The following is a 26,698-nucleotide window of genomic DNA, read 5'->3' as shown; positions in this document are numbered from 1 at the left end:
CGTGTGTGTATCAATTGTTTGGAAAAGTTCAGTAACTCAGTTTGTATTTGCTTGATATACTTCCATGTAGAAAGCTATACACTCATCTTGCTTTAGCACCTCATCTTCTGAGGTTAGACGTACACTATCATGATAAATAAATAAAAAAACACACTATATAAAATATGTGGCTACACACACACACACACGCGCGCACACACACACACACACACACACACTCCCTCTTCTTGTTTTGCATCCACACCACACCACGTGTTCCACTGGTCTGATTTTCCTCCTCGTTTGTATTTTTACCACTCGTTTTATTTTAGTTTGCAATCCGATTAACTCAAGTAAACTGCACAAAGACCACCACTGCTGCTGCCGCCCGTAACTTCCAGACTTGTGCCAGCACACTACACACACACACACACACACACACACACACACACACACACACACACACACACACACACACACACACACACACACTCACACACACACACACAGGTAATGATCTAAAATAAGTAGTGTGGCTCCTGGCTTTCCAAACCGTGTGTATACCCCCCCCCCCCCCCCCCCCCCCCCCAGGCTACAGGAGGACTCACACCTGCAAGGCACGCTGGGACACGCTGGGACACGCAACGCGCTGTCAGGGTTGCCAAATGAGACTGATGATATCCAGCTCAAAAAAGTACCAGAAACAACTAAATTGCACCCAATTTGAACTAAAATTGTTTATTTCAATTAGGGCTGGGCAATATGGAAAAAAACAATATCACGATATGGATTACTTTATATCACGATAGCGATATCACGATATAGCACAATTACATACATTTTCAGTTATTCTCTTTATTTGTTCTTTATTTTTTCATGTCGCAAAACAACCTTTCTTTAAAATGGATCTTTTTATTCTTATTTTTACAGTTACATTAACGTATAGTGTGTATTGTGACAACATGAGATATAAATAAATGATATTCAATTGTATAAAATTGATAAAATTACTATCACGATATACACGATATACGAGAAAGGTCACGATATACACTTTTATATCACGATAACGATATATATCGTCACATTGCCCAGCCCTAATTTCAATGGTCATAAATGTGCAGAAGAATTCACCTAAATGCCCTTTTTTCACCCAGACGATCATCCTAAGCAGCCCAATTGTGCGGGAAACTGGCAATCTGGCAACACTGGGTGCTCTCACACTCACCTGTTGCTTCATTTGATGGCTCTCCGTCTGTTTGTGTTCGGCCTGCACAGCTCTGCATTTGGACTCAACTGGTTGTAACTACAGTGTGTATTGTACTGTATGTGCTACTGTGTTGTCGTGCACAATGCTACGTCTGTTAACCTGTTAACACCCCGCCCCCCGATTGTGATTGGATACGTGGGATCGAGTATGGTGTGCACGGAGCACTACGGGCTCAACTCGCCTCACCCAGGCCCTAATGTGAGCTCAAGAAGTCGAGCGAAAAGGCACGAGGGTCTGCTTGAGAACCAGGCTACTTCTGTTAGATAATTTACCTCTACCTCAAGGTACACTTATGCTAGGTCATACCTGTTAACACCCCGCACCACAATTGTGATTGGATCTATGGGATGGAGTATTAATGGCTTACTACTGAACCAGCTTCTTCCTTAACTCCCCTGAAGTCTGTGTGTAACGGAGGCCAACTAGCAGAGTGCGGCGTGGAACGTTAGTAATCCTCCCTCCCGAAGCCTCATACAGTATCAGTAGAACATTAGTAAACCTCCTGAAGCCTCATACAGTATCAGTAGAACATTAGTAAACCTCCTGAAGCCTCATACAGTATCAGTAGAACGTTAGTAAACCTCCTGAAGCCTCATACAGTATCAGTAGAACGTTAGTAAACCTCCTGAAGCCTCATACAGTATCAGTAGAACGTTAGTAAACCTCCCTCCCGAAGCCTCATACAGTATCAGTAGAACGCTAGTAAACCTCCCTCCTGAAGCCTCATACAGTATCAGTAGAACGTTAGTAAACCTCCCTCCTGAAGCCTCATACAGTATCAGTAGAACGTTAGTAAACCTCCCTCCTGAAGCCTCATACAGTATCAGTGGAACGTTAGTAATCCTCCCTCCCGAAGCCTCATACAGTATCAGTAGAACGTTAGTAAACCTCCCTCCTGAAGCCTCATACAGTATCAGTGGAACGTTAGTAATCCTCCCTCCCGAAGCCTCATACAGTATCAGTAGAACGTTAGTAAACCTCCCGAAGCCTCATACAGTATCGGTAGAACGTTAGTAAACCTCCCTCCTGAAGCCTCATACAGTATCAGTGGAACGTTAGTAATCCTCCCTCCCGAAGCCTCATACAGTATCAGTAGAACGTTAGTAAACCTCCCTCCTGAAGCCTCATACAGTATCAGTGGAACGTTAGTAATCCTCCCTCCCGAAGCCTCATACAGTATCAGTAGAACGTTAGTAAACCTCCCTCCCGAAGCCTCATACAGTATCGGTAGCGCTGAGCTATCGCACTGGTCCTTTAGTGCGGCGGTATCGTGCTGTGCCTCCCATACCCAAACTGGAGCGTTGACTAGGAGGTGGCGAGTTGGGGATCCAAGGGGCGGACGGTGCGGGAACACCTCAGTTACATATTATAGAGCCTCAATAACATGTATGTATGTGATGGCTAGTAGATGTTAACCCCTTAGCGTCATCCAAAATTGTAATGGATATGTCTTAATCTGTTACTTAAGGCTCTCGGCACTGTCATAGCAATGTGTTGCTATGATGTAGTTGAGTATTTTCAGCAAATAGTGATTAGGCCCGCCGGCGACCCCATCTGCACACACACACACACTCTCTCTCTCTCTAATGGGTCAAAGTGGCTAGTAGGCTGGTTTTCTCTATGAGCCACACCAACATTTCACCAGCACTTGGCCGGTTGGCTGCTGTTAATGTCAGAGTTGTATAAAGTAGAAGTAGCCTATTTTCTGCAAATGTAATTACACTAGTTATTACAAAGTTGTGCGGGAAGTTGGGAACACCTCAGTTACATATACCTGTAGTGCCTCAATACTCAATAACATGTACTATGTGTGTTGTTTGTTTTTCAGCTTGGCAGCTCTGCTGAGAGAGAGGGGGTGGGGGTGGGGGTAACAGGGGGGGAGGGTACTCTGATAACAGGTCTGGCTGAGACAGTGGGGGAGGGGGGGGGGGTTAAACTCTGGTAAGAGGTCTGGCTGAGAAGGGGGGGGGGGGGTTAACAGGAGGGTTAAACTCTGATAACAGGTCTGACTGCAGTTTCAAGAGCAGTGCAGACCAGACACATACTTTTACCCTCAAAATGATGACCTAAGCCTTTTCCCTCTCCTACACACACACACAGACACACACACACACACTGCTACACAAAACCACGGATTAGTCACGTTCAGTCTTTGCCTTACTGAAGTGTGTGTGTGCGTGTGCGTGTGCGTGTGCGTGTGTGTGTGTGTCTGTGTGTGTGTACGAAAGCCCTGTGCTTTGAGTAGACGGAACCATCGGCCAGGATTGTCGATGTCATCCCAGAATTCATGCTGCCCATTCGCAAATGTTAGGCCTACCTTTTTCATGAATACTGACCACCACCATCAATTTCTGAGTATTCATTATGACTGGGAAAATGACACTTTTCATACATGAAAGTAGACGTAAAAGTACTCCTAGTGGGATGATATTACATGGTTTTCACTTTAATATCTAGTGTTGTAATTACACATTTGTAAAACATACTTCTACTTCTACTTTGGACAACTCTGAAATGAACAGCAGCCAAACTGGCCAAATGCTGGTCAAATTTTGGTGTGGCTCATAAAAAAAAGCAACCTACTTGCCACTTTGATCCGTTCGTTGGTGTGTGCGGCTAGCATGATTAACATCTACTAGCCGTTTTGGCTGGTGATGGAAAAAGTGAATTTAGAGCCCGGGCTGTCTCTCGTCATCCTTATAGGCTACTTACCCGATAGTGGGGCTGATGTTGTGGTCGAAATGGTCCTGCACGAAGCGGCACACAATACTGGACTTCCCCACTCCCGTATCCTAGGAGACAAGGAGAGGAAAAGGGTGAACGTTAGGACAGGTCACAGGTCACTCAGGTGAAGGAATTTCTCCCCTCGCTCGATATGATATGACCCCGTTATGTCTGACCAGCCAGCCGGCTTTCACTCCATTCCCAAGCAGCCTAAAGTCAAGTAGGCTACTTTATTGTCAAAGATCTATGTAACAGGGTTATCACAGAAGATTGAAATTGCGTTTAACCAGTCTCCAATGTGCAGTTAAATTAAACATAGCCTACAAGACATTGACAATAATCTCTCTCTCTCTCCCTCTCCCTCTCTCTCTCTCTTGCTCTCTGTGGACAAACACTGTCGTAACGCAGCGACTCTGGAAAATATTAGCACAAAGCCTTTGGCCAGACTGCCACTGTTGACAAAACACTTCAATTCCTGAACAGAATTTCTCCCCAGTCAGAACGCTGCGTGGATTCCTGTAGAGTGTGTAGAGTTCTAGTTCTAGACAAAAGCGCTCTGCAGCTCGAGCGCCTGTCCCGAGGCCAGACAAGCAGCCTGACAATGTGACGTAATGCTTGTGGATGTTGGATTGGCATCTCGAGGCATTCGGAGAAAATGACATCTGAATGGAGACAGAAACATGACGAGGCCTAGCAAGAGACGCCGGCGTTCACTAGCCTACTGGCGATGTGCTTTAGGCCTACCAAATGCTACAATGTATCGCCAAGCGAAGATGTTTTTTTCTTCCAAAAATAGACCGACATTAGGCAATTCCGACAGGCTATTACCAAATAGGCTGCGCTAGTACTCAGATCAGTAAACACCACCTCGATTAGGCTATTCAAAATCGTGAAAAAGTTTTGTTGTTTGCGGATTAGAACATTACAGCTGACGCCAAAACAGCAGAATCACGCGGACAGTAACGGTAACAGGCGCGGTTTGTTCACGTTCCCCCACGGAACCGCAGACAGCGAGAAATCTGCCAGGAATCCGGCGAAGGAAGTTTTTTTTCTTCTCCACTTACCCCAAGAAGACAGACTTTCAATTCCCTGATGATGGCCATTTTAACACTCTACGACGACTGGCGCATTCTGGAGGTCGCCTTGGAGAGTTTGTTTAGCGCTTCAATGCAAACATGCTTACAACGACATTTTCTGTATTATAAACGACAAAACCCTGCCCCTATTCTGAGCGACTTCTCTGACCATCTTCCCAGAATATAACGGAAACCAGTTGGAGTCACTGCGAAGCGGTGTCAGTCACGTGATTCCTGTGCCTCTCCTCTCTCTCCCCGATTTAAAGAAGAAGTTAGACAAAGATAAAGGATAGATTCTCGGCAGAACGATGGAAAATGGGTCATGTCACGACAAGCACTTTACAATGTAGTAGGCTACTTGTCCCCCCCCATCCTGTTGATTATTTTGCGCTGAAATGTGTCAGCCAATCAATAGCCTACCACCGATTCCGCATTCCTAAACGGATAGGGTCGTATGTCCAGGTCTGAACGATAGGCCTATACGAGTATGGTATGCAGACAAAGCGTGAACTTTAAAGACTAGGCTACCTTAAATGAAAGTAGGTCACATGTGTAGTAGTGTAGTATGGTACTTCATGTGGGGATCATGCTCAGTCACTTAAAGAAGGGAGCCAGTTGTTCTGTCTTTGTGTTCGGTGCGGTTCGCGTTCGTGCGTAATTGTACGTAATCCGTGCGTAATTGTTCGTAATTTTCCTGGTCGCGCAGCAGGTAAGCGGCCAATGGTGCGATGCTGTGATCCCGTGTGCGCCCCCCACTCTCAACAGATTTGGAACATCTGGACTCAGAGCAGCTCAGCTGGATTTCGAACTGCTGGCTTTGATAGAGTTCCAGCTCGTCGTGAAGATGACATTGGATAGAGACGCTATTCCAATTACACTGTTGATCTTCATGTCAGAGAGGGAACTAGGCCTACAGGCACAGGCTCTAACCGACTGCTGAGTTAACTGAATATATAATAATAATAATAATTCAATAATAATAATAATAGTAATTGTTATTATTATTTCAATAGATCTGTAGAATTAAGTCAATTATCAATTCACAAGACACATAGATAATCAGAGTTTCATAAAGTCGAAGTACTCTTACATATTTAATTAGCCTACAACATTGGTGGTATGATATTACAAAGTTGTAACCATGTAATATATATCCCACAGGGCTATGAATTAACATTTTTCATTACCAGCCAAAATGGGTCCAAGTGGTTAGTAAGTTGGTCTTTTCTACCAGCCAAACTGTTTGCCATCATTTGGCTGGTTGGCTGGTGTTAATTTACTGCGCTGTCCACCAGTGGTCCAGGCCTACCACTAGTGTGATTCCGTAAGAGTAATACTACTTCTACTTCATGCAACTCAATGTTTTGGGGACTATTACAAATGAGAAAATGACATTACAATTGAGCTTTTGCGATATATTGATATATAATGCTGTTGTCAGTGATGTCATCATGACGTATTACTTCCTGGTACGAGGCCGCAAACACAAGTGGAGGGCGCAAAGGCCCCATATTGGAACGCACCCACTACCAGGAGGGCAGTTGAGTACTCCTGCTGGCTACTATACCATGAGGGCAGTTGAGTACGTTGGGCAGGTGGAATGGCAAACACTACCGCAGAGATTTTGGCACAAGTACTACTACTTCTACTTCATGCAACTCTGTTGATAATGTTTTATTATGTTGTAGATGAATTTGGCAATACAGCTAAGATATGCCCCCCCAACTGTGCAATATTTTAGTGGTCTAATTTAGAGTAGAGTAGTAGAGTATCATTTATTGATCGAAAGGGAAAGGTGTCTAGTTACTTTACTCACTTTACATTACTCACAACATTGCACACAATATTCACCATACATATGGGATCAAGGTGAAATCTCCACTACCCCCCACCCCCCACCCCCCCCCCCCCCCCCCCCCCCAACATTGCACACAATATTCACCATACATATGGGATCAAGGGGAAATCTCCACTAACCCCCCCCCCCCCCCCCCAACATTGCACACAATATTCACCATACATATGGGATCAAGGTGAAATCTCCACTACCCCCCACCCCCCACCCCCTGATTGAGAGGACTGGCCTGTGAATGGACCTAGAGATGCCTTACCAATACTTACCACCAGAGGGCAGGCCGCCACCAGGGCATACATGTATAGGAATCCTGAATGTAACCACTATCAGGGGTGAGGAACCTTTTCCATTCGAGGGGCCACTTCAAATTTTACAGAGTCGTCCAAGGGCCGTACTATGCACACAAACCAGGATTTCCCCCTGCACTTTAGGCCTATGTTGAACATTTACAACGGACCACACCTTCACTAGGCCCCCAGGCCTGAAAATATAACTTAATTGTATTGCAAATGTAATTTCTAACATTTCTTTACAAAAATCATATTTAATGTGAAACTGCATAACATTAAAATGATACCGGGGCCATGTAGGACTGCTCTGGAGACACAAGTTCCCGACCCACATAGCTGAAGAGGCTACTAAAGAACTAAGTTAACCAGCGGTTAGGGCGTCAGACTTGTAGCCCAAAGGTTGCCGGTTCGACTTCCAACCCGCCAAGTTGGTGGGGGGAGTAATCAACCAGTGCTCTCCCCCATCCTCCTCCATGACTGAGGTACCCTGAGCATGGTACCGTCCCACCGCACTGCTCCCTAGGGGCGCCATTGAGGGCTGCCCCCTTGCACGGGTGAGGCATCAATGCAATTTCGTTTTGTGCTGTGTTCACTGTGTTATCATTCTGATGACTGCGTGTTGGGCACTCTACTTCTGTATTTTATTTATCCAACGTGCCCCTTTGACTATTGGTTTTAATACAGGACATTGGTTAGAGTCTGGAGTGGAAGGGTGGTAATTTGAACCTGCTGCAGCCCTCTGATCTAAAGCCCATCTCCTCTCCTTAACTACTACTAGGCCACAACCGCACCTTTCAAACGTCCTTTAACGCTACAGTGAATGTAAGCAAAGAACACTCCTGGTGGCCAGGGAGGGTAGGGAGGTCGCCTACATTACAATTGAGCTTTTGCGATATATTGAAATATAATGCTGTTGTCAGTGATGTCATCATGACATATTACTTCCTGGTACGAGGAAACAAGCACAAGTGGAGGCGGCAAGGTCGCATATTAGACAACTCTTTAAAAGTGTCTCTCTCACCCAACAACTTGTGTGTGTGTGTGTGTAGTCAAGGCTACTGTATTAACGTAAATGTATTTCATTATGTGCAGCAACGAAAACCCCAGCAAGTTATGCCCGTGTATATCGTTTCTTATTGACACGGAAGTTGCCTGCGACATCTGGCCCTTTGGTCGATAGGCTATTTACCAAATGTGGCCCTTGAGCCAAAGAAATCACCCTGCTCTACCATTTCAACCATAGAGGTAGAAAATAACACTAGAGGGGACCCTGCCCCCTTTTTTCGGCAATCTGTAGCGGCCATTATCTGTAGGTAGATCAGAGAAATGGAAATTAACGGAGAAGGAGGCTTATCTCTGTCACAAATGGATAATCATGTGAAAATGTCCATCAACACACTATACAAGGACAATAGTTGAAGTGTGTTGCTAAATATATTCATAAAATATATAATTTGACTTTTAAATGTATTTTATCGACTCATATGATTTAAGTAGATATTTAGCCTGACATTTCAAATCTGGTCTGGTCTGATCAATGTGTTACTTCATATTCACACAGTTTTAGTCAATTTTTTTTATCGGGGTGGGTGTGTTCTCCATTGATTTGCATTGACTGAAGGTGCCTACACTACCTACGGAAGTTGGGAAGCTACATGTGCCATTTCCCAGTGCTGTCGCGAATTGCTGTGTCACCTCTAGTGTTATTTTCCACCTCTATGATTTCCACACTCAGTGTTACCAGAGCCGTTTATGTCCGGGTACGGCTCTGTGTTACTATAGCAACTCATCCCAAACACACACAGAACACACAACAGCACAACACACACAGAACATGAACAAGATGTTTTGAATTTCACAACCAATAAAATTTATTCAATTATATATTACAACTATGTACAGTCCTTGTAACAAGAAAATATTAAAATAGACATATTTTATTTTTAGAACCATCGTTCAAAAAAGGCATTACGCTGTAAAAATAGTTTTTTGTTTCACTGTTCGTGATCTCACACGGAAAACTGTAAAAGTAAAAGTAAAATGAAGGTTTCTTTTTTATTTTGATTTTGTAAGGTTTCTTTTTTATGCCCCCTCCTCTAAAGGTAAAGACACATAATGACAGTAGTCAGAGAGCCACTTGGAGTCTTTTCTCCCATCCACGCCCATTAGAAAACGGGCACATTTTTAAGTCAATTTTTTTCCAAATAAATATCGAGTCCGGTCTGCGACTTCGTACCAGACTTTAATTTTGGCCCTCCGTCGATTTGAGTTTGACACCCCTCAAGGTGAACTTAACCTGGTTTACTAGTGAGCCCAGATTTCACAATTACTCCCCCAGGAGGTTAAATAACGCTCAAGTTAAACACGAGAGGGAGAAGGAACTTAAGAAGGAACTTAAACAATGCACATGCTTGAGGAGTTAAGCAACAACAAACACACAACGAACAGCGACAGAGGACAAGATCAAAAGATAGCAGAGGTAAGACGAGAGGCCATTTTTGTAGTTCAATAGCCGTGTCTTATAATGGGTTTCAATGGGAAAAAAGACTACACACTAGGCTACCTGAAGAGGCGATTTTTGTAATCCAATAGCCGTGTCATAATGGGTTTCAATGGAAGAAAAGACTACACAAATGGCTAGCTGATAACAAACAAACTAACAAACAGCGACAGGGGACAAGAACGATAGCTATAGAGATAATATATTAAAAAATAAACCAAACTCTGGTCCATTGTAACAAAACAACAACAAAAAACACATTTGAAGTTTTACAATCAAAAACAGGATCGAACGCCTTTCTTAATTTTTTTTTGTTCAATTATTTTTCATTAAATTCAGTTTTTCCTCTCAATTCTTTTAAAATGTACTTTTTTTACATTTAAAAAAGAAAACCATAATTAAAACAATAATTACACAGCTATGTACAAACTGCACAATCAGTACATATATAAAATAAGTTACAGACCAAAAACGGAACAAAACAAAACACAAAAAACTAAAAACAAAACGGAACGAAACGACAAAAACAGACAGAGCCACAATCTGTACATGTGTGTAATGGTCACTCCTATTTTCTCTCCTCTTCCTCCACTCCTATTTTCTCTCCTCCTCCTCCTCCTCCTCATCTCCTCTCCTGCGTAATTAACCCTTTAACAGGTTCATAAGAGGGAGAACGTGTACGTGTGTAATAGTCACTCCTGTCCTTTATTAACCCTTTAACAGGTTCCTATGACGGTCGGCATGAAGTGCATGAGAGCCCATTTCCCACCCCCCCCCCCCCCCATTTGACTCCTCCCCTCCTCCATTGACCACTCCCAGTGTCTCATTGTCCCCTTCCCCCTCACCACATATCCACGACTGTTTGGGGGGGGGGGGGTTGGGTCAGGGTAAGTTTGAGGTGGTGCGGGGAGCTTTTCGGGGTGGGGGTGAAGAGGAGGAGGAGGAGCGGTCAAGGGGGCCCTCGGGAGGGAAGGGAGGGGTCTTTAAGTGCGATCAGGTCGTTTCGGACAGAACAAGTGCCAGAGAGGCGAGTGGGCCGGGCCGACCATTAGAGGACCTCAGGCCCGTTCCACTGGGCTGGGCCCATTAGTGTGTGTGTGTGTATGTACCGGACCGGGCAGGACTGGCGTGGCTGGACCAATGGGGGGTGGGGGGAAGCTGGGGTGAAGTGGGGTGAAGTGGGGGCAGAACTGCTGCCAGCTGGGCCGACAGGAGTTAGACTGGGCACCTCAGAACTGTTAGGCCCGTTTCACTGGGCCCGTTATTAGAGGTCCGGGCCCTTTAGGAAGACCGCCCCCCTCACCAGCTCCTTGCTTGCTTGAGGCCACTGGCCACCCTGTGTGTGTGTGTGTGTGTGTGTGTGTGTGTGTGTGTGTGTGTGTGTGTGTGTGTGAGAGTGTGTGTGTGTGTGCGTGCGTGCGTATATGTTTCAGTTTGCTTGTTTTGAGTAGAGTGTGTGAGAGAGCTCAGGTGCGACAGGTCATAGAGTGGTACATTACTGTGCGTAGCGCAGACACACACACACACACACACACACACACACACACACAGACCCACACACACACACACACACACGTGTGCAGACGCACGCACACACACACGCGCACAAACACACACACACACACAGTTCCACACACACCCCCGTCTCCAGCCAAGTGCTTCATGTTGGCTGTCGGTCCGCATGAGTCCTGCCAGTTGACAGCACGGCTCCTCATCACCGTGGTGATGCATCATCAACAGCGTTCCGTGTTCCAATCCTCCGCCCGGACGCCGGAGGTTCTTGGCCAGGCGGTCGGGGTTCAAGGGGGTTCGGGGGGGGATCAGATCAGTGGCGTAACGATTGCAACACAGGGCCCCAGGGCAAAACGGTGACAGCCCCCCCCCATACATACATACATACAGCCTGCCCATTACGGTCATAATAGCCCCCCTGGGCCCTGGAGAAAATGCCCTGCTTGCCCCCCTATAGCTCCGTAACTTTGTAAGCTGCAAAGCAGTGATAGGGCTCCCCCATAGGGCCCTAGGCATTACAGGGCCCCAGTGCTAAACAGTGATGGGGACCCCTCCTCCCATACAGCCTGCCAAGGTCAAAATGGGACCCCCCCCCACCACCACCACCACCACCTTTTATATAAGAGGCACAAATGCCCTGCTCACCCCCCCAACTCACCCCCCTTTATAGCTCCGCCCCCGGTGGTGATATAGCGGTCAGCTCAAAGTCAATTGAGCTCCGCCCACCCCCAGCCCCTCCGTTCTCAGCCATCTCCTTCTGAACGCCCCCCTAGGGCTCCTCAACACCCCCGGGGGTCACGTGGGGGTCATATGAGGTCATGTGGGGGTCAGATGGGAGTGAGGTCGAAGTCATCGTTGACCTCCACGAGGGGGATGTGGAATTCTGGGATCTGGAAGATGCTGGTGGCGGTCTTGGAGGTTGTTGGCTCCAGCTCCTGGAGCTTCAGCTGCCACTCCAGACGCTGCACCGCGTTCAGGGCCGCCGCCTCGTGCTGCTGACGCATCAACAGACACGTCTGGAAGAAAAGACATAAATAAATACATTAATAAAATAAATAATACGTTTAATAAAATACAAATACACTCCAAACGCTGCACCGCATCAACAGACACGTCTGGAAGAAAATACATAAATACACAAATAAAATAAATAAATACACTTAATAAAATACAAATACACTCCAGACGCTGCACCGCGTTCAAGGCTGCAGCCTCATGCTGACGCATCAACAGACACGTCTAGAAGAAAATAAATAATAAATTAATAAAATTATTAAATACTAAAGAGTTTTTTGTGAAACAAGGACACGCGCGTGTGTGTGTGTGTAACTGACCTTGAGCTTGTCAAACTTGTCGTCGACGTCTTGCAGCCAGGACATGAACTGCCGCGCGTTGAAGCGATCTCGCACAGACGCCTTGCCATCCTCACCCTACACACACACACACGCACACGCACACGCACACGCACACGCACACGCACACGCACACGCACACGCACACGCACACGCACACACATGCACACACAGGCACGCACACACACAGGCACGCACACACACAGGCACGCACACACACCCACTCACATAGGCACGCACCCACATACATATACACACAAACACACATGCACACACAAGTATTCCAGTTTAGACGGATAAGCAGAGACATGTGTAAAGTAGTGGCCTACGGCCCGATTGCTATCTTGGAGAGACCTCGGTGTGTGTGTGTGTTGCGTGATTGGTGTGTGTGTGTGTGTGTGTGTGTGTGTGTGTGTGTGTGTGTGTGTCTCACCTGGACCTCCTGGGGCATGTTGTAGACCTCAGCGTCCAATAGGACGGTACAAGCGCTGAATGGGAGCGCCTGATTGGCCAGCGTCCTGGCGGCGCGGTAGTGGACACGCAACACTTCCTGCTCATTAGAGACGATCAGCTTCTCCTGCAGAGAGAGGACAGAGACGCTAGTGTGTAGTCTTTATTCCCATTGACAGCCATTAACAACCTGGCTATTGCACTACAAAAATGGCATCTTCAGGTAACCTAGTGTGTAGTCTTTTCTCCCATTGAAGTCCATTATAAGACCTGGATATTGGACTACAAAACAGCACTTCCTGCTCATTAGAGACAATGAGGTTCTCCTGCGGAGGGACCACAGAGACGCTACTGTGTAGTCTTTTCCCCCATTGAAGCCCATTATAAAACGCGGCTACTGAACTACAAACTATTGGCCTCTTAAGAAAACCTAGTGTGTAGTATTTTCTCCCATTGAAACCCATTATAAAAACATGGTGTGTCTGGTGTGTGTGTGTGTGTGACGTACCCGTTCGATGCTGTGTTGCAGTCTGAGCTTCATGCGGACGACCTCTTGGGTCTTGAACATCTCCTTCAAGGGCTCCGGCAACGAGGGCGGCGGAGTTATCTGGTGTTCACACACACGCGCGCACACACACACACACACACACACACACATCAGATTACATCACACTAGAAATGACAGAAAGTATGGGAATCAAGAGCTTTATCACCAAACGGCACTAAAAGCCAACACATCCCTGTTGAGTGTATTATGTTCTGTTGCCATCCAGCTAGATTCTGGAAGTTACTTAGCTACTATTGGTTGCTAGGTTGCTAGGTGCAGTAAGGTAGGGTGGCTGGTTGCTATGCTACTGGCTGCTATGCTACTGGTTGCTTAGTGTGGAAGGAGCGGCTGGTAGCCATGGTAACCTCTCTCTACATCTCTTATGGCCGAGGTGCTCCAGGGGCTGGAATGGAATGGAATGGTTGCTATGGTACTACTGGTTGCTATACAAACGGTGGTTATGCAGAGCTTGATGATAAGGAGGGGAGTGGCTGGTTGTTATGGTACTGGTTGCCATGGTCACTGGTTGCTATGGTACTCACGGTGGGGATGCAGAGCTTGCTGAGGGGGTTGCCGTGGAGCAGGTAGGAGCCGTTGAAGGTGACGTACTCGTCATAGTACTGAGGAGGCTGAGGGATCACGCTGCAGAGGACCTGGAGAGGAGAGGAGAGGAGAGGAGAGAGAGGAGAGGGGAGGAGAGGAGAGGGGAGGAGAGGAGAGGAGAGGAGAGGAGAGGGGAGGAAAGGAGAGAAGAGTGGAGGAGAGGAGAGGAGAGGAGAGGAGAGGAGAGGAGAGGAGAGGAGAGGAGAGGAGAGGAGAGAGAGGAGTGAGAGGAGAGGAGAGGAGAGGAGAGGAGAGGAGAGGAGAGGAGAGGAGAGAGAGGAGTGAGAGGAGAGGAGAGGAGGAGAGGAGAGGAGAGGAGAGGAGAGGAGAGGAGAGGAGAGGAGAGGAGAGAGAGGAGTGAGAGGAGTGAGAGGAGTGAGAGGAGTGAGAGGAGAGGAGAGGAGAGGAGAGGAGAGGAGAGGAGAGTAGTTATATATTAGTTATTTACATTATTAATAATATGCAGTCCGGTACTCATAATGGGGAAGAGTGGAGAGGAGAGGGGAGGAGAGGAGAGGAGATCTCGTACCTTGCGTTTCTCCTCGATCTTCTTGCGTATGTGGAGGTATTCGTAGTAAGGGTTGGCCCTCTCCGTCTGATACGGCTCAATCTCCTCCAACTTCAGAGAGTCCACAATGGACGCCAGGGACTGCTGCGCACGCTCTCTCACCTGATGAGAATTAATGAATTCAATTTCATTTCATTTATTAAGGACCACGTACAATTAGAACATAAATGCACTGCACCAGTTAGCCTCAGGCTAATTTACATCGGCACCTACAATAAGAATGTACAATAATAATAATAACAATAATAATAATGTTCCAAAACGGATATACATAATTTTGCAATGAAGGTCTTCAGAAAAAAACACCTTAGTAGGCAGTTTGACCCATTAGTGAGTGTATGCTTGGCTAGTAAGATTAACATCTACCTAACGTTTTGGCTGGTGACAAAAACAAAGTTACTTTAGAGCCCTGCATATATTGTATATACTAAGTACGTAGTAAGGCATTAATCTAAACCAGGCCAAAGGTGAATGTGAGTGTCACCTGTTGTGCGGTGAGCAGGGATGGTGAGGCCCCGGCCGCTACGGCGCGCGCTAGCTTCCTCTTCCTGGGGTGGTGCAGCAGCGCCAGGTCCACTTCCTCCTCCTCCGCCGACCTCTCAAAACCAACCGCCACTGCCACCGCCACCGGAACCTTGGCCTTGGCTCCCGAGCCGTCCGCGTCCTCCCTGTTGTCGACGGCGACGGCGGGCAGTGACAGCGGCGAGGGGGAGGAGCTCTCCGTGGAGGTGGTGGTGGTGCCCTCCAGCCCTCCTTCGGTCTCCATAGCGACACTGCAGCTGGTCGCCAAGGCGACGGTTGCTCCGCAGCTCTGGCTCTTCTCGGCGGCGTCTGTGGGGTCCGCTGGCGCCCGATTCTCCTCTGCGGTAGCAGCAGCAGCAGCGCCCGGCGGCGTCAGCAGCTCGCGTCTCTCCTCGCCAGCCTTGCTCTCCGATGCAGACTAGGGGCATGGAAAAGAAAACATTGTCATGACAATGTACTGCAGTAGTTATTTCCATTATATACATAGACGCATCAATTCATGACAATGTATCGTGATAAGCTGCATCGACTCTTGTCAATGTATTGCGATACTTTTTTTTTGGTGATAAACTGCAACGATTGATGACAATTTTATGTTCGAGATATATTGTCACGACAATGGAGGTAGTATAAGAACTGGAGAGAGTGAATAAGTCCCGCCTCCAGTCATTTCAATGGGAAATGCTAGGCTAGTGAATTCAGCCAAAATTGAACGAATTTTTCAGCTTCAAAGATGGAGTCGTTTCCGACGACAGTTTACACAGCCAATTACGTGCCACGTTATTGTCTGACTTACGGTTAATCAGAAAGCTATATGGAAGACGGGCATTGGATGCATGGAGGTGCCCAACCACAGACCTGTAAAGGTTGTGCACCCACCAATCATCATTAGCGAAGTGGATGTCTGAAATGCGAAAATGGTGACTTGCTAATCGGCGAAGCTAACCAGCCAAATCCTGCCCCCCTGGTCACGACACCAAAAAATCCATCATTTAATAAAAAGTAAAAAATGTCAAATCATTTGTGTGTGGAATGGTTCATTTTTTTCAGCATGGTGTGTGTGTCTGTGTGTAACCTGTCGTCTGATTTCTTCTTTAATGCCCTCCTGTGTTTCGTTTCGTGTGTGTGTGTGTGTGTGTGTGTGTGTGTGTGTGTGTGTGTGTGTGTGTGTGTGTGTGTGTGTGTGTGCGTGTGTGTGTGCGTGTGTGTGTGTGTTTGCGCGCGCGTGTGCGTGTGTGTACCTGTCCTAATGTAGACAGTAGCTGGGCGTCAGCAGTGGCGGTGGCCTCCCGAGAAGAAGTGCTGCTGGGTTTCTGATTGGCTGCTGCCTCTGTGGTGGGCGTGGTCTCAGGGGCGTCCACTTCCATAGGCTCCTCCTCCGTGGGCAGTGGGCAGTTCAGGCTCGGGCCACCAGGGGGCAGCGGGCTGGGCTCAGCAGTAGCCTGCGGGGGGTGATGGAGGAGCAGGACATCGCTGCTGGACGAGACGTCACTGGCTGCAGGCGGCCTCGTGGTGGCAGCGTCGGTGACGTCACCGGTGTCACTGGTGTCCATCGGTTGAGGCGTGTCCTTCGCCATCAGAGGGGTGGCGGTGCATTCCGTTCTAGAACCCGCCGCTGACGAAGCAGCAAGCCTCTCTTCTGACCTGGCCTCCTCTATCGTCTCTGCCGACGCAGCTCTGTCTCTCAGCTCCGCCTTCGTCGTGGGCGTCGGGGCGTCCGGTCTTTCTGAGGCTGGGTCAGCAGTGGCGCTCGGCGGATCGAGGGCCGGATCCGACCGCTGGTTCTGACTGGAACCCGGAAGCGAAGATGCTTTGGTGGCGGCTGGCGGCTGCTGCTGCTGCGTCGTCGTCGTCAGCTGCTGCTGAGATAGTGGTCGTCGTGGAGACAGCGGAATGTCCACTCGAGCGCCGAGCGTGACGGTCAGCTCCCTGCTGTCGATGGCGGCGGCCAGACTCTCCATCCTGTCAGCACAGGGGGGCGGGGGCGGGGGCGTGTCATCGGACGACGCTGACGCGGACTGGGCGGAGTCACTTCCCGTCGCCGTGGAGCCTTCTGGTAGCGACGGCTTTGGGTGCCGGTCGTCAAGGGAGACGGCGGTGGTGGAAGTGGCGTCTGATTGGCCGGTTAGCTGGCCCTGTGTTGCGGCCGAAGGCCCCGGTGCCGAGACCTAGAGGAGAGTTGAAGAGAACATTTACTAATCCCGAGGGAAATTAAAGGTGGGGTTGCAGGTTAAGCATCTTAACAATACGTATGTACCATTGTGACATCACGTTGGGGGCTCCCCAGGCTCTATAGGAGTCTATGTAGAACCTTAGAATGCTGGGGGAGTTCCCCCAACGTGATGTCATACCTGCAACCCCCCCTTTAAGGTGTCAGACATCTTACATAAACACACAAATACAAAACATACACAGAGAGCCAATACACATTATTGGACATTGCAGTATTCAAGTGTGTGCTATATGTTTACTGCAGTCAGCCTTCCATCAGTTCACACAAACACACTGACACACACTAACACGCAGTGCAGTAAAAGTGATTGTCCTTGTTATTGTCCGATGTTAAGAGTCTCTCAAAGGGTTTTCAGGCCGACCAGGACAGAACCGATGCCGGTACCCGCACCTGTTGCGTTCAGCACTAAAGTGCTTATCTGTAAACCTTCATACCGGGCTCTGAACATTTTCTGCACGTGACTGCGTTACCCGGATGAACCTGATGACGGCCACGTTGTTGTCACGGTTCACGGAGAAAAACCTAGAATTTTGCGGTTCACATTGCGAACAAAATTACCGGTTCGCGAACGATAATATCTATGGCGTGAACACGACGGCCGGTTCAACATTAGGTGATTAGGGAACGGGAACCAGCACGGTTCTCAGTCGGCCTGAATGCGCCTACAGTGCAGTTCATTGCAGTCCAAGTTATTACCTGTGTGGCGTGTGGGCCGGTGGTAGTGGTAGTGGTCCAAGGTATTACCTGTGTGGCGTGTGGGCCGGTGGTAGTGGTGGTAGTGGTCCAAGTTATTACCTGTGTGGCGTGTGGGCCGGTGGTAGTGGTAGTGGTCCAAGGTATTACCTGTGCGGCGTGTGGGCCGGTGGTAGTGGTGGTGGTCCAAGGTATTACCTGTGTGGCGTGTGGGCCGGTGGTAGTGGTGGTAGTCCAAGGTATTACCTGTGTGGCGTGTGGGCCGGTGGTAGTGGTGGTGGTCCAAGGTATTACCTGTGTGGCGTGTGGGCCGGTGGTAGTGGTGGTAGTCCAAGGTATTACCTGTGTGGCGTGTGGGCCGGTGGTGGTGGTGGTGGTCCACCTTATTACCTGTGTGGCGTGTGGGCCGGTGGTAGTGGTAGTGCAAGGTATTACCTGTGTGGCGTGTGGGCCGGTGGTAGTTGTGGTGGTCCAAGTTATTACCTGTGTGGCGTGTGGGCCGGTGGTAGTGGTAGTGGTCCAAGGTATTACCTGTGTGGCGTGTGGGCCGGTGGTAGTGGTGGTGGTCCAAGTTATTACCTGTGTGGCGTGTGGGCCGGTGGTAGTGGTGGTGGTCCAAGCTATTACCTGTGTGGCGTGTGGGCCGGTGGTAGTGGTGGTGGTCCAAGTTATTACCTGTGTGGCGTGTGGGCCGGTGGTAGTGGTAGTGGCGGCACCAGCACCCTCCCCTTCTGGGTGAGGAAGACCCTCGGTCTCCGCGGCAACAGACGGCGTGGGTGTGGACTGGCTCTGGCTCTGGCTCTGAGTATCAGGCACCTGCAGCAGCAAACTCGATTCTGACGGTCCACCTCCTCCTGCTGGTTCTGTCCGAGACCTCAGCTCGTCGTTTTGGGGGTGTTGGAGGGCCACTGAGCCGGACTTCTGGGCGTCCTCAAACCCTCGGCCGCCGGTCGGCGCAGGCCTGGCGTCTTCGTCCAGGATGGCCTTCAGGTACGGGGACACGTGGCGGCCCGATAGGGACACGGGAGTCCTAAAGGTTATAGATAACGTTGATTTATTTAACAAAGGGACAGCAGCATATATGACTAGCATTTAAAAGAAGATGAAAAAATATACAAGATTGTAGCCATAAGGCCATAATAAATTCCATCTTTTGTCCCTTGACAGGTTTGTTGCTTAAAAATAATAATAACAAAAAAGTATTGCACACAATTGTAAAATTAAAAAGTCAAAAAGATATTGCACACATTTAAATTTTTTTTACAAAATGCTACATAAAAATAAGTTAAGAATAAGAACACCTGCCAGTACCTGCTGCTGCTGCTGCTGCTACTCTGAGCCTCCGGAAGACTGTTGCTGGCGTCTTTGTCTCTGTCTCTGTCGTGTACCAGCGGTGATTTGGAGGACTGCAGATGGAGGTTGGAGCTGAGGGAAGACGGCAGGAATGGCGGCTGGGAGTCGGACGCCTCCAGGTTGAGGTCCGAGTCGTACTCGGCCGGCCGCGTGCTGTGCGCGTGACACGAGTCCTCGGAGCTGGCCACGGACACCATGGAAACAGAGCGGGACATGAGGCCCGTTGCGGTCGTTGTCGTTGCCGCAGAGCGTTCGCTGTCGGGCCGCGGCGACCGGCTCAAGCTGTTCTCCAGCGCGGCGGCGGAGGGCGCCAGCTTCCCAAACGACGACGACGACAGATTTTTAGAATCCAGAGACAACGTCCTGCCGCCGCTCGTGGCGTCCCGCGGCGCTTTGTCGCGGCTGCTGCTGTTGTCGTGGCGACTCTCGGACGCCTCCGAGCTCCGGGACCGCAGGAGCTCCTTGTTGCCGCCGGCGACGGAGACAGAGGAGGAATCCGCTGCCGAAGAGGAGGAGGAGGAGGGCGCGGTTCTATTAGACTTGTCCTTGTCCTTGCTGCTCTTCTGCTTGCTGCTCGGGTCACTGCTGCTGCCACCAGGCCTCTGCTGCTGCTTCATCCGCTCGCGCTCCTTCTGCTTGATCTTCTCCAGGTACTTACGGTGCCACTGCTCCACCTGAAAAGGTTCAAGAGGGCATTTTTGTAGTTCAAAAGTCATGTTTTACAATGGGTTTCAATGGGAGAAAAGACTACACATTACACTACACTACCTGACGAGGCCAAGATTGTGTTACAGAATCAGTAATATATGTGCTTTTGCAATACCCTTGGGGTCCTGAACTGTGTGTGTGTGTATGTGTATAAGTGTGTGTGTGTATAAGTGTGTGTGTGTGTGTGTGTGTGTGTGTGTGTGTGTGTGTGTGTGTGTGCGCGCGCGTGTGTGTGTGTGCGCGTGTGTGTGTGTGTTTGTGTGTACCTCCTGGTCCTTGAGACTGAGCATGCGCTCGAAGCTGGTCTGCATCAGATCGTCATTGACCAGACGCTTCTCTTTGGGCCGCGCGGCGTCTCTCGAGGACGGAGAGGCTTTGGACACTTTGGAGGCCCGGTCCCGATCCCGCTCTCGATCCCGCTCCGCCGCCTCCGAGCCCGACTCGCTCGACTTGTTGGACTTGGGCGTCTTGCTCTGCTGCTGCTGCTGCAAGCGCTCCTTCTCCTTCTCCTTCTCCTTGTCCTTGTCCTTGTGTCGCTCCCGATCTCGATCGCGATCCCGGTCCCTGTTGTGGCGATCCGAGTCCCGATCTCGCTCCCGTTTGTTGTCCCGGTCCTTCTCTCGCTCCTTGTCTTGCGTCCTGGAAGTAGGGGTGTGCAGAAAAGAAAGTCAGGACAACATGTCGCAAGACTTAAGGAAGAGAAAAACACTGCTGCAAATGTTCTAGAGTTCTAGAAGTAGGTTGCCATCGGTTACAGGCTAGCGTTCTAGAAGTAGGCTGCCATAGGATACAGTGTTCTAGAAGTAGGTTGCCATGGGTTACAGTGTTCTAGAAGTAGGTTGCCATAGGTTACAGCGTTCTAGAAGTAGGTTGCCATAGGTTACAGCATTCTAGAAGTAGGTCCCTTGTGCCTTGGAGAAGCCTTGTGCGGTCAGGGCTCAATGGTTAGAGCGCTGGGGCCACATAACAGAAACTTCCTAAGTCTGAAATCCTATCTTATCTTGAGATAGGAAGGGATTTAGGAATTTTGCTATAACAGAAGGAGGTTTCCTAACTTAACTTAGGAAGAAATCCTATCTTATCTTAAGATAGGAATATAGCCATTCCAGAAGCATCCTAAGTTAGGAATATCTTAACTTAGGATGCCTAAGTTAGGAGACCATACACCCTGTCCTAAACTCAGGATACCACTGTTACTGGTGCTTCATTTTGCATTATGCACAATGTTAGCAACATGGGGCATCAAACCAAAACACCTAGAGCAGTGATGCCTGGGTTAATGGGAGCATTTTGTTTTCAAGAGAGAAAGAATGGCACTGGTACGGTTACCACAGTAGCTTCCCAACCAGGCAGGCTACAATTCCATAGTTGCCTGATGTAGGCCTAAATAATTTTACCATTTGAAGCCTGTCATTGTTTTATCCATGCAATATAGCCTACCTTTATTTAGAAATTAAAAAAGAAAATAGTTTGAAAGCCAAACACATTTCCTATTAACAAGTGTAGCCTTTGAATTAGGCCTACTTTGACCATGGGGTTTGCACATCAAAGACTGATTTTGCAACGTCCAACAAAAAAGCAACGGACTTCACGTAGCCTATGTGCTGATGTTGTGACAGGCTTATGAGCACAACGTGCGCTCCCTCGCCAAAGTCTCCTCTCAGGAGTTGAACAGGACAAGTTAGGCCTACACAAAACTAATCCATTTGTCCTCACAAAGTTAACGGTGTAGATATTATGCTAAACAGAGTTTAGCATTTCTAGGTTGCGTAGCGTTGTTCAAAAGTTACCCTATTTGATGATCCGATTCCTCTCGCTCTCCCTCGTCCTCTGTCAGTGCAGTCACACAGGCAGGCGCACCTTGTTCTCCCTTCCTCAATTCCCATCTTCCCGCTGTCATTCAAACTAAGAATGTTTCTATGATCAATAAAATGTCTTTAGTTCACTACACGGAGGCATCCCAGAATGATGACTGTTGTTGTTTAGGCTGACAGTCGATGTGACTTGTTTCGTCGCCCGTTTCATTGATTTGAATAAGCTACTTGATCATGGGAATTGCACATTGCTAAAACAGCATTCAGGTGGCAGATTTGTGACGGGAACTGCTGAAACTGACAACACGGCTATGAGGAAACTTTTGAGGATTCTTAGCTACAAATGTAGCCTACATGAATGATGGAAATTAACGCCCTCCTTAAATTCACTGTATTTTTTCGTCCGTAATTATTAATAATTAGGCTATTGCGTTCATCCCCAACACGAAGCCAAGGCTACAACTGGCTGCCCGCCGCTTCAAAAGTGAAGTCGTTACATTCTATCAATCTCGTGCACATTCGAAATGGCAGAAACAGACACGACCAATCGAAAAAATCAGTATGATAGAGGAGTTAGGAATTCCTAATTTAAGATAGGATGGGGGGGCAAAAATAAGATAAGAAACGGCTAGGGACTTAGGAAGTCGTTCTGTAATAGGAAGTTAGGATTTTTCCTATCTTACTGTTCCTATCTTAAGTTAGGATGAGCATTTAGGATTTTTTCTGTTATGTGGCCCCTGGCCTTTAAATCAGAGGGTTGCAGGTTCAAACCCCACCCTTGCCACCACCTTCACCCATGGCTGAAGGGCCCTTGAGCAAGGCACCTCACCCCACACTGCTCCAGGGCCTGTAACCAATACCCTGTACCTAAATAACTACATCGGTTTGGATAAAAGCTTCAGCTATGTGTAATGTAATATAATGTAATAAAGTGTAGTGTTTCTCAATGGGGGCGTTGGAGAGCTCTAGGGGGGCGTTGAGAAGGATACAGCTGAGAGGAGGCGGTGCTTAGTTGCCATTGGCGGGCATTAGTCCATTTAATTTTTGAATACTAAGGGGGCGTGGTCAGTCGTATGATGATGCCAATTGGAGAGTTGGGAGACTTGCGATGAGGACAAGGGGGCGTTTCTTCAAAAAAGGTTGAGAACATAGAGGTAGAAAATAACACTAGAGAGGACCCCGCCCCCCTTTTTACGGCCATTATCTGTAGGTAGATCAGAGAAATGGAAATTAACGGAGAACGAGGCTCACCTCTGTCAAAAATGGCTTAATCATGTGAAAATGTCCATCAACACACTATACAAGGACAATAGTTGAAGTGTGTTGCTAACTATGTTCACAAAAGATATTATTTGATTTTTAAATGTATTTTATCGACTCATATGATTTAAGTAGACATTTAGTCTGACATTTCAAATCTGGTCTTTGATTAAAGTGTTACTTCATATTTACACAGTTTTAGTTAATTTCTTGACAGGGGTGGGCGTGTTCTCCATTGACTTGCATTGCCTGAAAGTACCTACACTACCTACGGAAGTTGGGAAGCTCCAGCTGCCATTTCCCAGTGCTGTCGCAAATTGCTGTGTCCTCTCTAGTGTTATTTTCTACCTCTATGGTCGAGAACCACTGAGCTAGTGTCATGTACAGGTCCCTACCGGGGTGTGGTGTCCTCCTTCTGCCTGGAGGGGGTGCTGGTTCCCCGGCTGCTGCTCTCGGATGAGGAGCCCTTCTTATCGTCCAGGAGCAGCTTCAGGTTGGAGCCAGAGGACGAGGAGGACGAGGACGAGCTCTCCTTAGACTTATCCTTCTTCCTCTCCCTAACAATTCAGTTTCAATTCAATTCATTAGAGCTTTATTGACATGACACAATTACATTTTGAAGAGGTATATTTGAGATGAGTGCATATTAAAATAATAATTATTGTTAATCCCCAATGTAATGCTAGCAATTGTACTGCTAATATCAACAAAGAAAAGAAACCAACCGCTCTTTCTCCTTCTCCTTGGTTCGCTCTTTCTCCTTGTGGTCTGTTGTTTTCTCGGGGCCTTTGGCTTTCCTGTCGGAGCTGGTCTTGTCTCGGTCTCGGTGCTCCGCAGCAGCGTGCTCCTTCTCGGGGCGCTCCTTCTCGCTTTTCCGATCCGGCTTCTCCTTCCCGCTCTTACGGTTTTCCTCGTGCTTTTTCGCTGGCGTCGAAACTGATTTCAGTTTTTCGCTTTCCTTGTTTTTATCGCCGCCACTACTACCACCTGACGATGACGTCGTCGTCTTCTCCCGGTCTTTCCACCGGTCCGAGGAGGAGGAGGAGCTTAGCGGGTCGCATTTCTCAGGGCAGTGCTCCGCTTTGATCTTCTTTTCCTTGTCGGGATGTTTTTTATCCGTCGACTTGTCGGCCTCCCGGTCTGCCTTGGAGGAGGAGGAGGAGGTGGTCGTGGGCTTCTTCTCTGGTTTGTCGCGGGTCGAGGAGGTGGTTGTTGTTGTTGTTGTTCTCTCTGGCGCCTCCTGCTGGTCTGGAGGATGGTGGTGGTCGGCGGCGACAGGTTTCTCCTCGGCCTCCTCCTTCACGCTGTGCTGGGAGGAGTCCTCCAGGCCGTCTGACAACACGCGCTCCTCCGCTTCCCTCTCTCCTTCCCTACTGCTCCCCCCCCTCTCCTCTCTCGCTCCTTCCCTTCCATCCCTCCTCTCCTCCTTGCAGACGGCGGTCTCCTTCTTCTCCTTCTTCACAGACCTCTCCTTTTCTTTTTCCCGCTCCTCTTTCGGTCGCCTGTCCTTGCCGCCGCTAGAGCTGCTACTACCAATATGCTTCTCTTTAATGGAGGTGGCGCCCTTCTCTTCCTTGACAGCAGGGGGCGATATCTCCGAGGAGGTAGGGGGTTTCTGGGTGGAGGAGGTGCCGCTCTGTGAGGAGTCGCTGCTGCTGCTGCTGCTGCTGCTGCTGCTATTGTTGTTCTTCCCCATGGACATAAGCTCCTCCTTCTCATCGCTCTTGAAGAAGTTCTCCTTCCAGAACTCTCGGTCGAACTCCGGAGCGCTGGCGTTCCGTTGGCCTTGACCCTGGTCCGTTTTCCTCGCGTCCTTGGTGTCCTTGGTGGCTCGGTCTCGGTGGTGCCGGTTCCGGTCGGCCTCGCACTCCTTCCGGCTCTTCTCTCTCTCCTTCTCCTTTTCTTTCTCTCCCTCCTTCTCTTTTTCTTTCTCCCTCTCCTTCTCCCTCTCCTTCTCTCTCTCCTTCTCTTTTTCTTTCTCTCTCTCCTTCTCCTTCTCCTTGTGCCTCAGCTTGTGCTTCTTCACCACCTTGCCGTCTTTGTCCAGCGTCTTCCTCAGCGAGCCGTCCGTGCTGTCCATGCTGTTGCTGTGGCAACCGGCGTCCTTGAAGGGGCTGGAGCTGCCGTCGTCTCCCTCCATCATGGCCGCCAGCTGATCCCTCTGCAAAATAACAAGAATAAAAATAATAAGATGAAATAAAATAATAAGGAAAATAAAACTGATAATTTTAAACGATTTAAAATAAATGGTCAATGATAAAATGAAATAATAAGGAAAATAAAACTAATAATTTTAATTTAGTGATTATTTCAACCAATTTAAGATAAATGGCCAATGATAAAAAAAAGTGCTCATTATATTTTCAATTCTAACAGTGATAAATAGAATAAGGACAAAAACAGTTTCGTGGCAAAAAGACAAAACAAAAATGTCAATTTCCCTAGCCTGATAAACCAGCCTAAATGTGAGACCGGAGTAATTTAGTCTGGCCCCGATGAACGATACCTCCGAAGATTGTTGATGAGAACGACCTGTTGTTTTTTCAAACCGTGCCGGCGCTCTGACCAATCGGCGATCTTTGCCGTTGATGTGCTTTCCCAACGGTGTTGCGAGATTCGTCGTCACTCCCTCAAAACCCGCCCGCTTTGATTCAAAACAAATCTCTGCGTTGTGATTGGGTTTGCCAGACTCAGGGCACAGTGTTCAAAACGTTCTCAGATCCGAGGCCAGACCCACTCGCAGCTGAAATAATTTCTGCTTCCAGCGGGTGGCGCTGGTTTACCAGGCTACAATTTCCCAGTAATACCTCATTTGGCAACAAAGCTCTGTGTTTCTCACCTGCTCCTTCTGGTGCAGGAGGTGTTTGGTCTTCTCCTCCTCCTTCTCCTCCTTCTTCACCTCCTTCTGCTGGTGTTTGCTCTTCTCCTTGTGTTTGCATCCTTTACTGCTGGTGCTCTCCAGGCAGTACTCCCCGTCCGCAACGCCGGCGCCGCAGTGGTTCAGCTTCACGCCCTCCGCCGCCGGGCAGGCTGCATCCCCTGTCGCTAGTGCTGGAAAAAAAACATACCTCATGTTATGGATTACTTTAGATCACAATAACGATATCATGATAACGATATCACAATATACCACAATACAAATGTTTTAAAGTTATTTTCTTTATCGTGTCCCCTTTCTCTATCGTTTCTATGGTGATGAACTTGGACACTTTTATATATTGTTATATTGCCCAGCCCTGCCTCGGTTTGGTCAATATATCTTACTTTATATCACAATAACATATGTTTTCAGCTATATATAGAGGATAAGAAAAGTGTCTATCATGCCCTATCACGATAAGGATATACAGCCGTGGAAAAAATTGAGACTACTTCGAAGTTCGAAATGT

At 48.3% G+C, this 26,698-nt stretch overlaps 2 protein-coding genes across 3 annotated transcripts in view; both read right to left on the bottom strand.

Annotated features, from left to right (window-relative positions):
• Positions 1-5,380, bottom strand: part of rab31 (RAB31, member RAS oncogene family) — a 27,218-nt gene extending 21,838 nt beyond the window's left edge. Inside the window, exons 1-2 of one of the 2 annotated variants that reach the window (XM_063219756.1) lie at positions 5,038-5,380; positions 3,962-4,041 (exon numbers count right to left, since the gene is read on the bottom strand). In XM_063219756.1, coding sequence (XP_063075826.1) covers positions 3,962-4,041; positions 5,038-5,076 — 119 coding nt within the window. In that variant the 5' untranslated portion in view covers positions 5,077-5,380. The remainder of the gene's footprint in view (positions 1-3,961; positions 4,042-5,037) is intronic. The other variant, XM_063219757.1, reaches the window with a different exon arrangement.
• A 6,536-nt stretch (positions 5,381-11,916) lies between these two features.
• Positions 11,917-26,698, bottom strand: part of ankrd12 (ankyrin repeat domain 12) — a 54,957-nt gene continuing 40,175 nt past the window's right edge. The window contains exons 10-23 of the mRNA XM_063219746.1: positions 26,149-26,360; positions 24,035-25,470; positions 23,705-23,866; positions 20,502-20,874; positions 19,486-20,201; positions 18,850-19,204; positions 16,490-17,416; positions 15,211-15,666; positions 14,688-14,828; positions 14,098-14,208; positions 13,517-13,615; positions 12,992-13,135; positions 12,541-12,636; positions 11,917-12,222 (exon numbers count right to left, since the gene is read on the bottom strand). Of these exons, the coding sequence (XP_063075816.1) occupies positions 12,034-12,222; positions 12,541-12,636; positions 12,992-13,135; positions 13,517-13,615; positions 14,098-14,208; positions 14,688-14,828; positions 15,211-15,666; positions 16,490-17,416; positions 18,850-19,204; positions 19,486-20,201; positions 20,502-20,874; positions 23,705-23,866; positions 24,035-25,470; positions 26,149-26,360 (5,417 nt within the window). The 3' untranslated portion in view covers positions 11,917-12,033. The remainder of the gene's footprint in view (positions 12,223-12,540; positions 12,637-12,991; positions 13,136-13,516; positions 13,616-14,097; positions 14,209-14,687; positions 14,829-15,210; positions 15,667-16,489; positions 17,417-18,849; positions 19,205-19,485; positions 20,202-20,501; positions 20,875-23,704; positions 23,867-24,034; positions 25,471-26,148; positions 26,361-26,698) is intronic.

This window comes from Engraulis encrasicolus, chromosome 16 (genome assembly GCF_034702125.1).
Source record: "Engraulis encrasicolus isolate BLACKSEA-1 chromosome 16, IST_EnEncr_1.0, whole genome shotgun sequence".
NCBI lineage: Eukaryota > Metazoa > Chordata > Actinopteri > Clupeiformes > Engraulidae > Engraulis > Engraulis encrasicolus.
The sequence above is the reverse complement of the archived record's forward strand: the minus strand, read 5'-3'. Positions and strand labels throughout refer to the sequence as shown.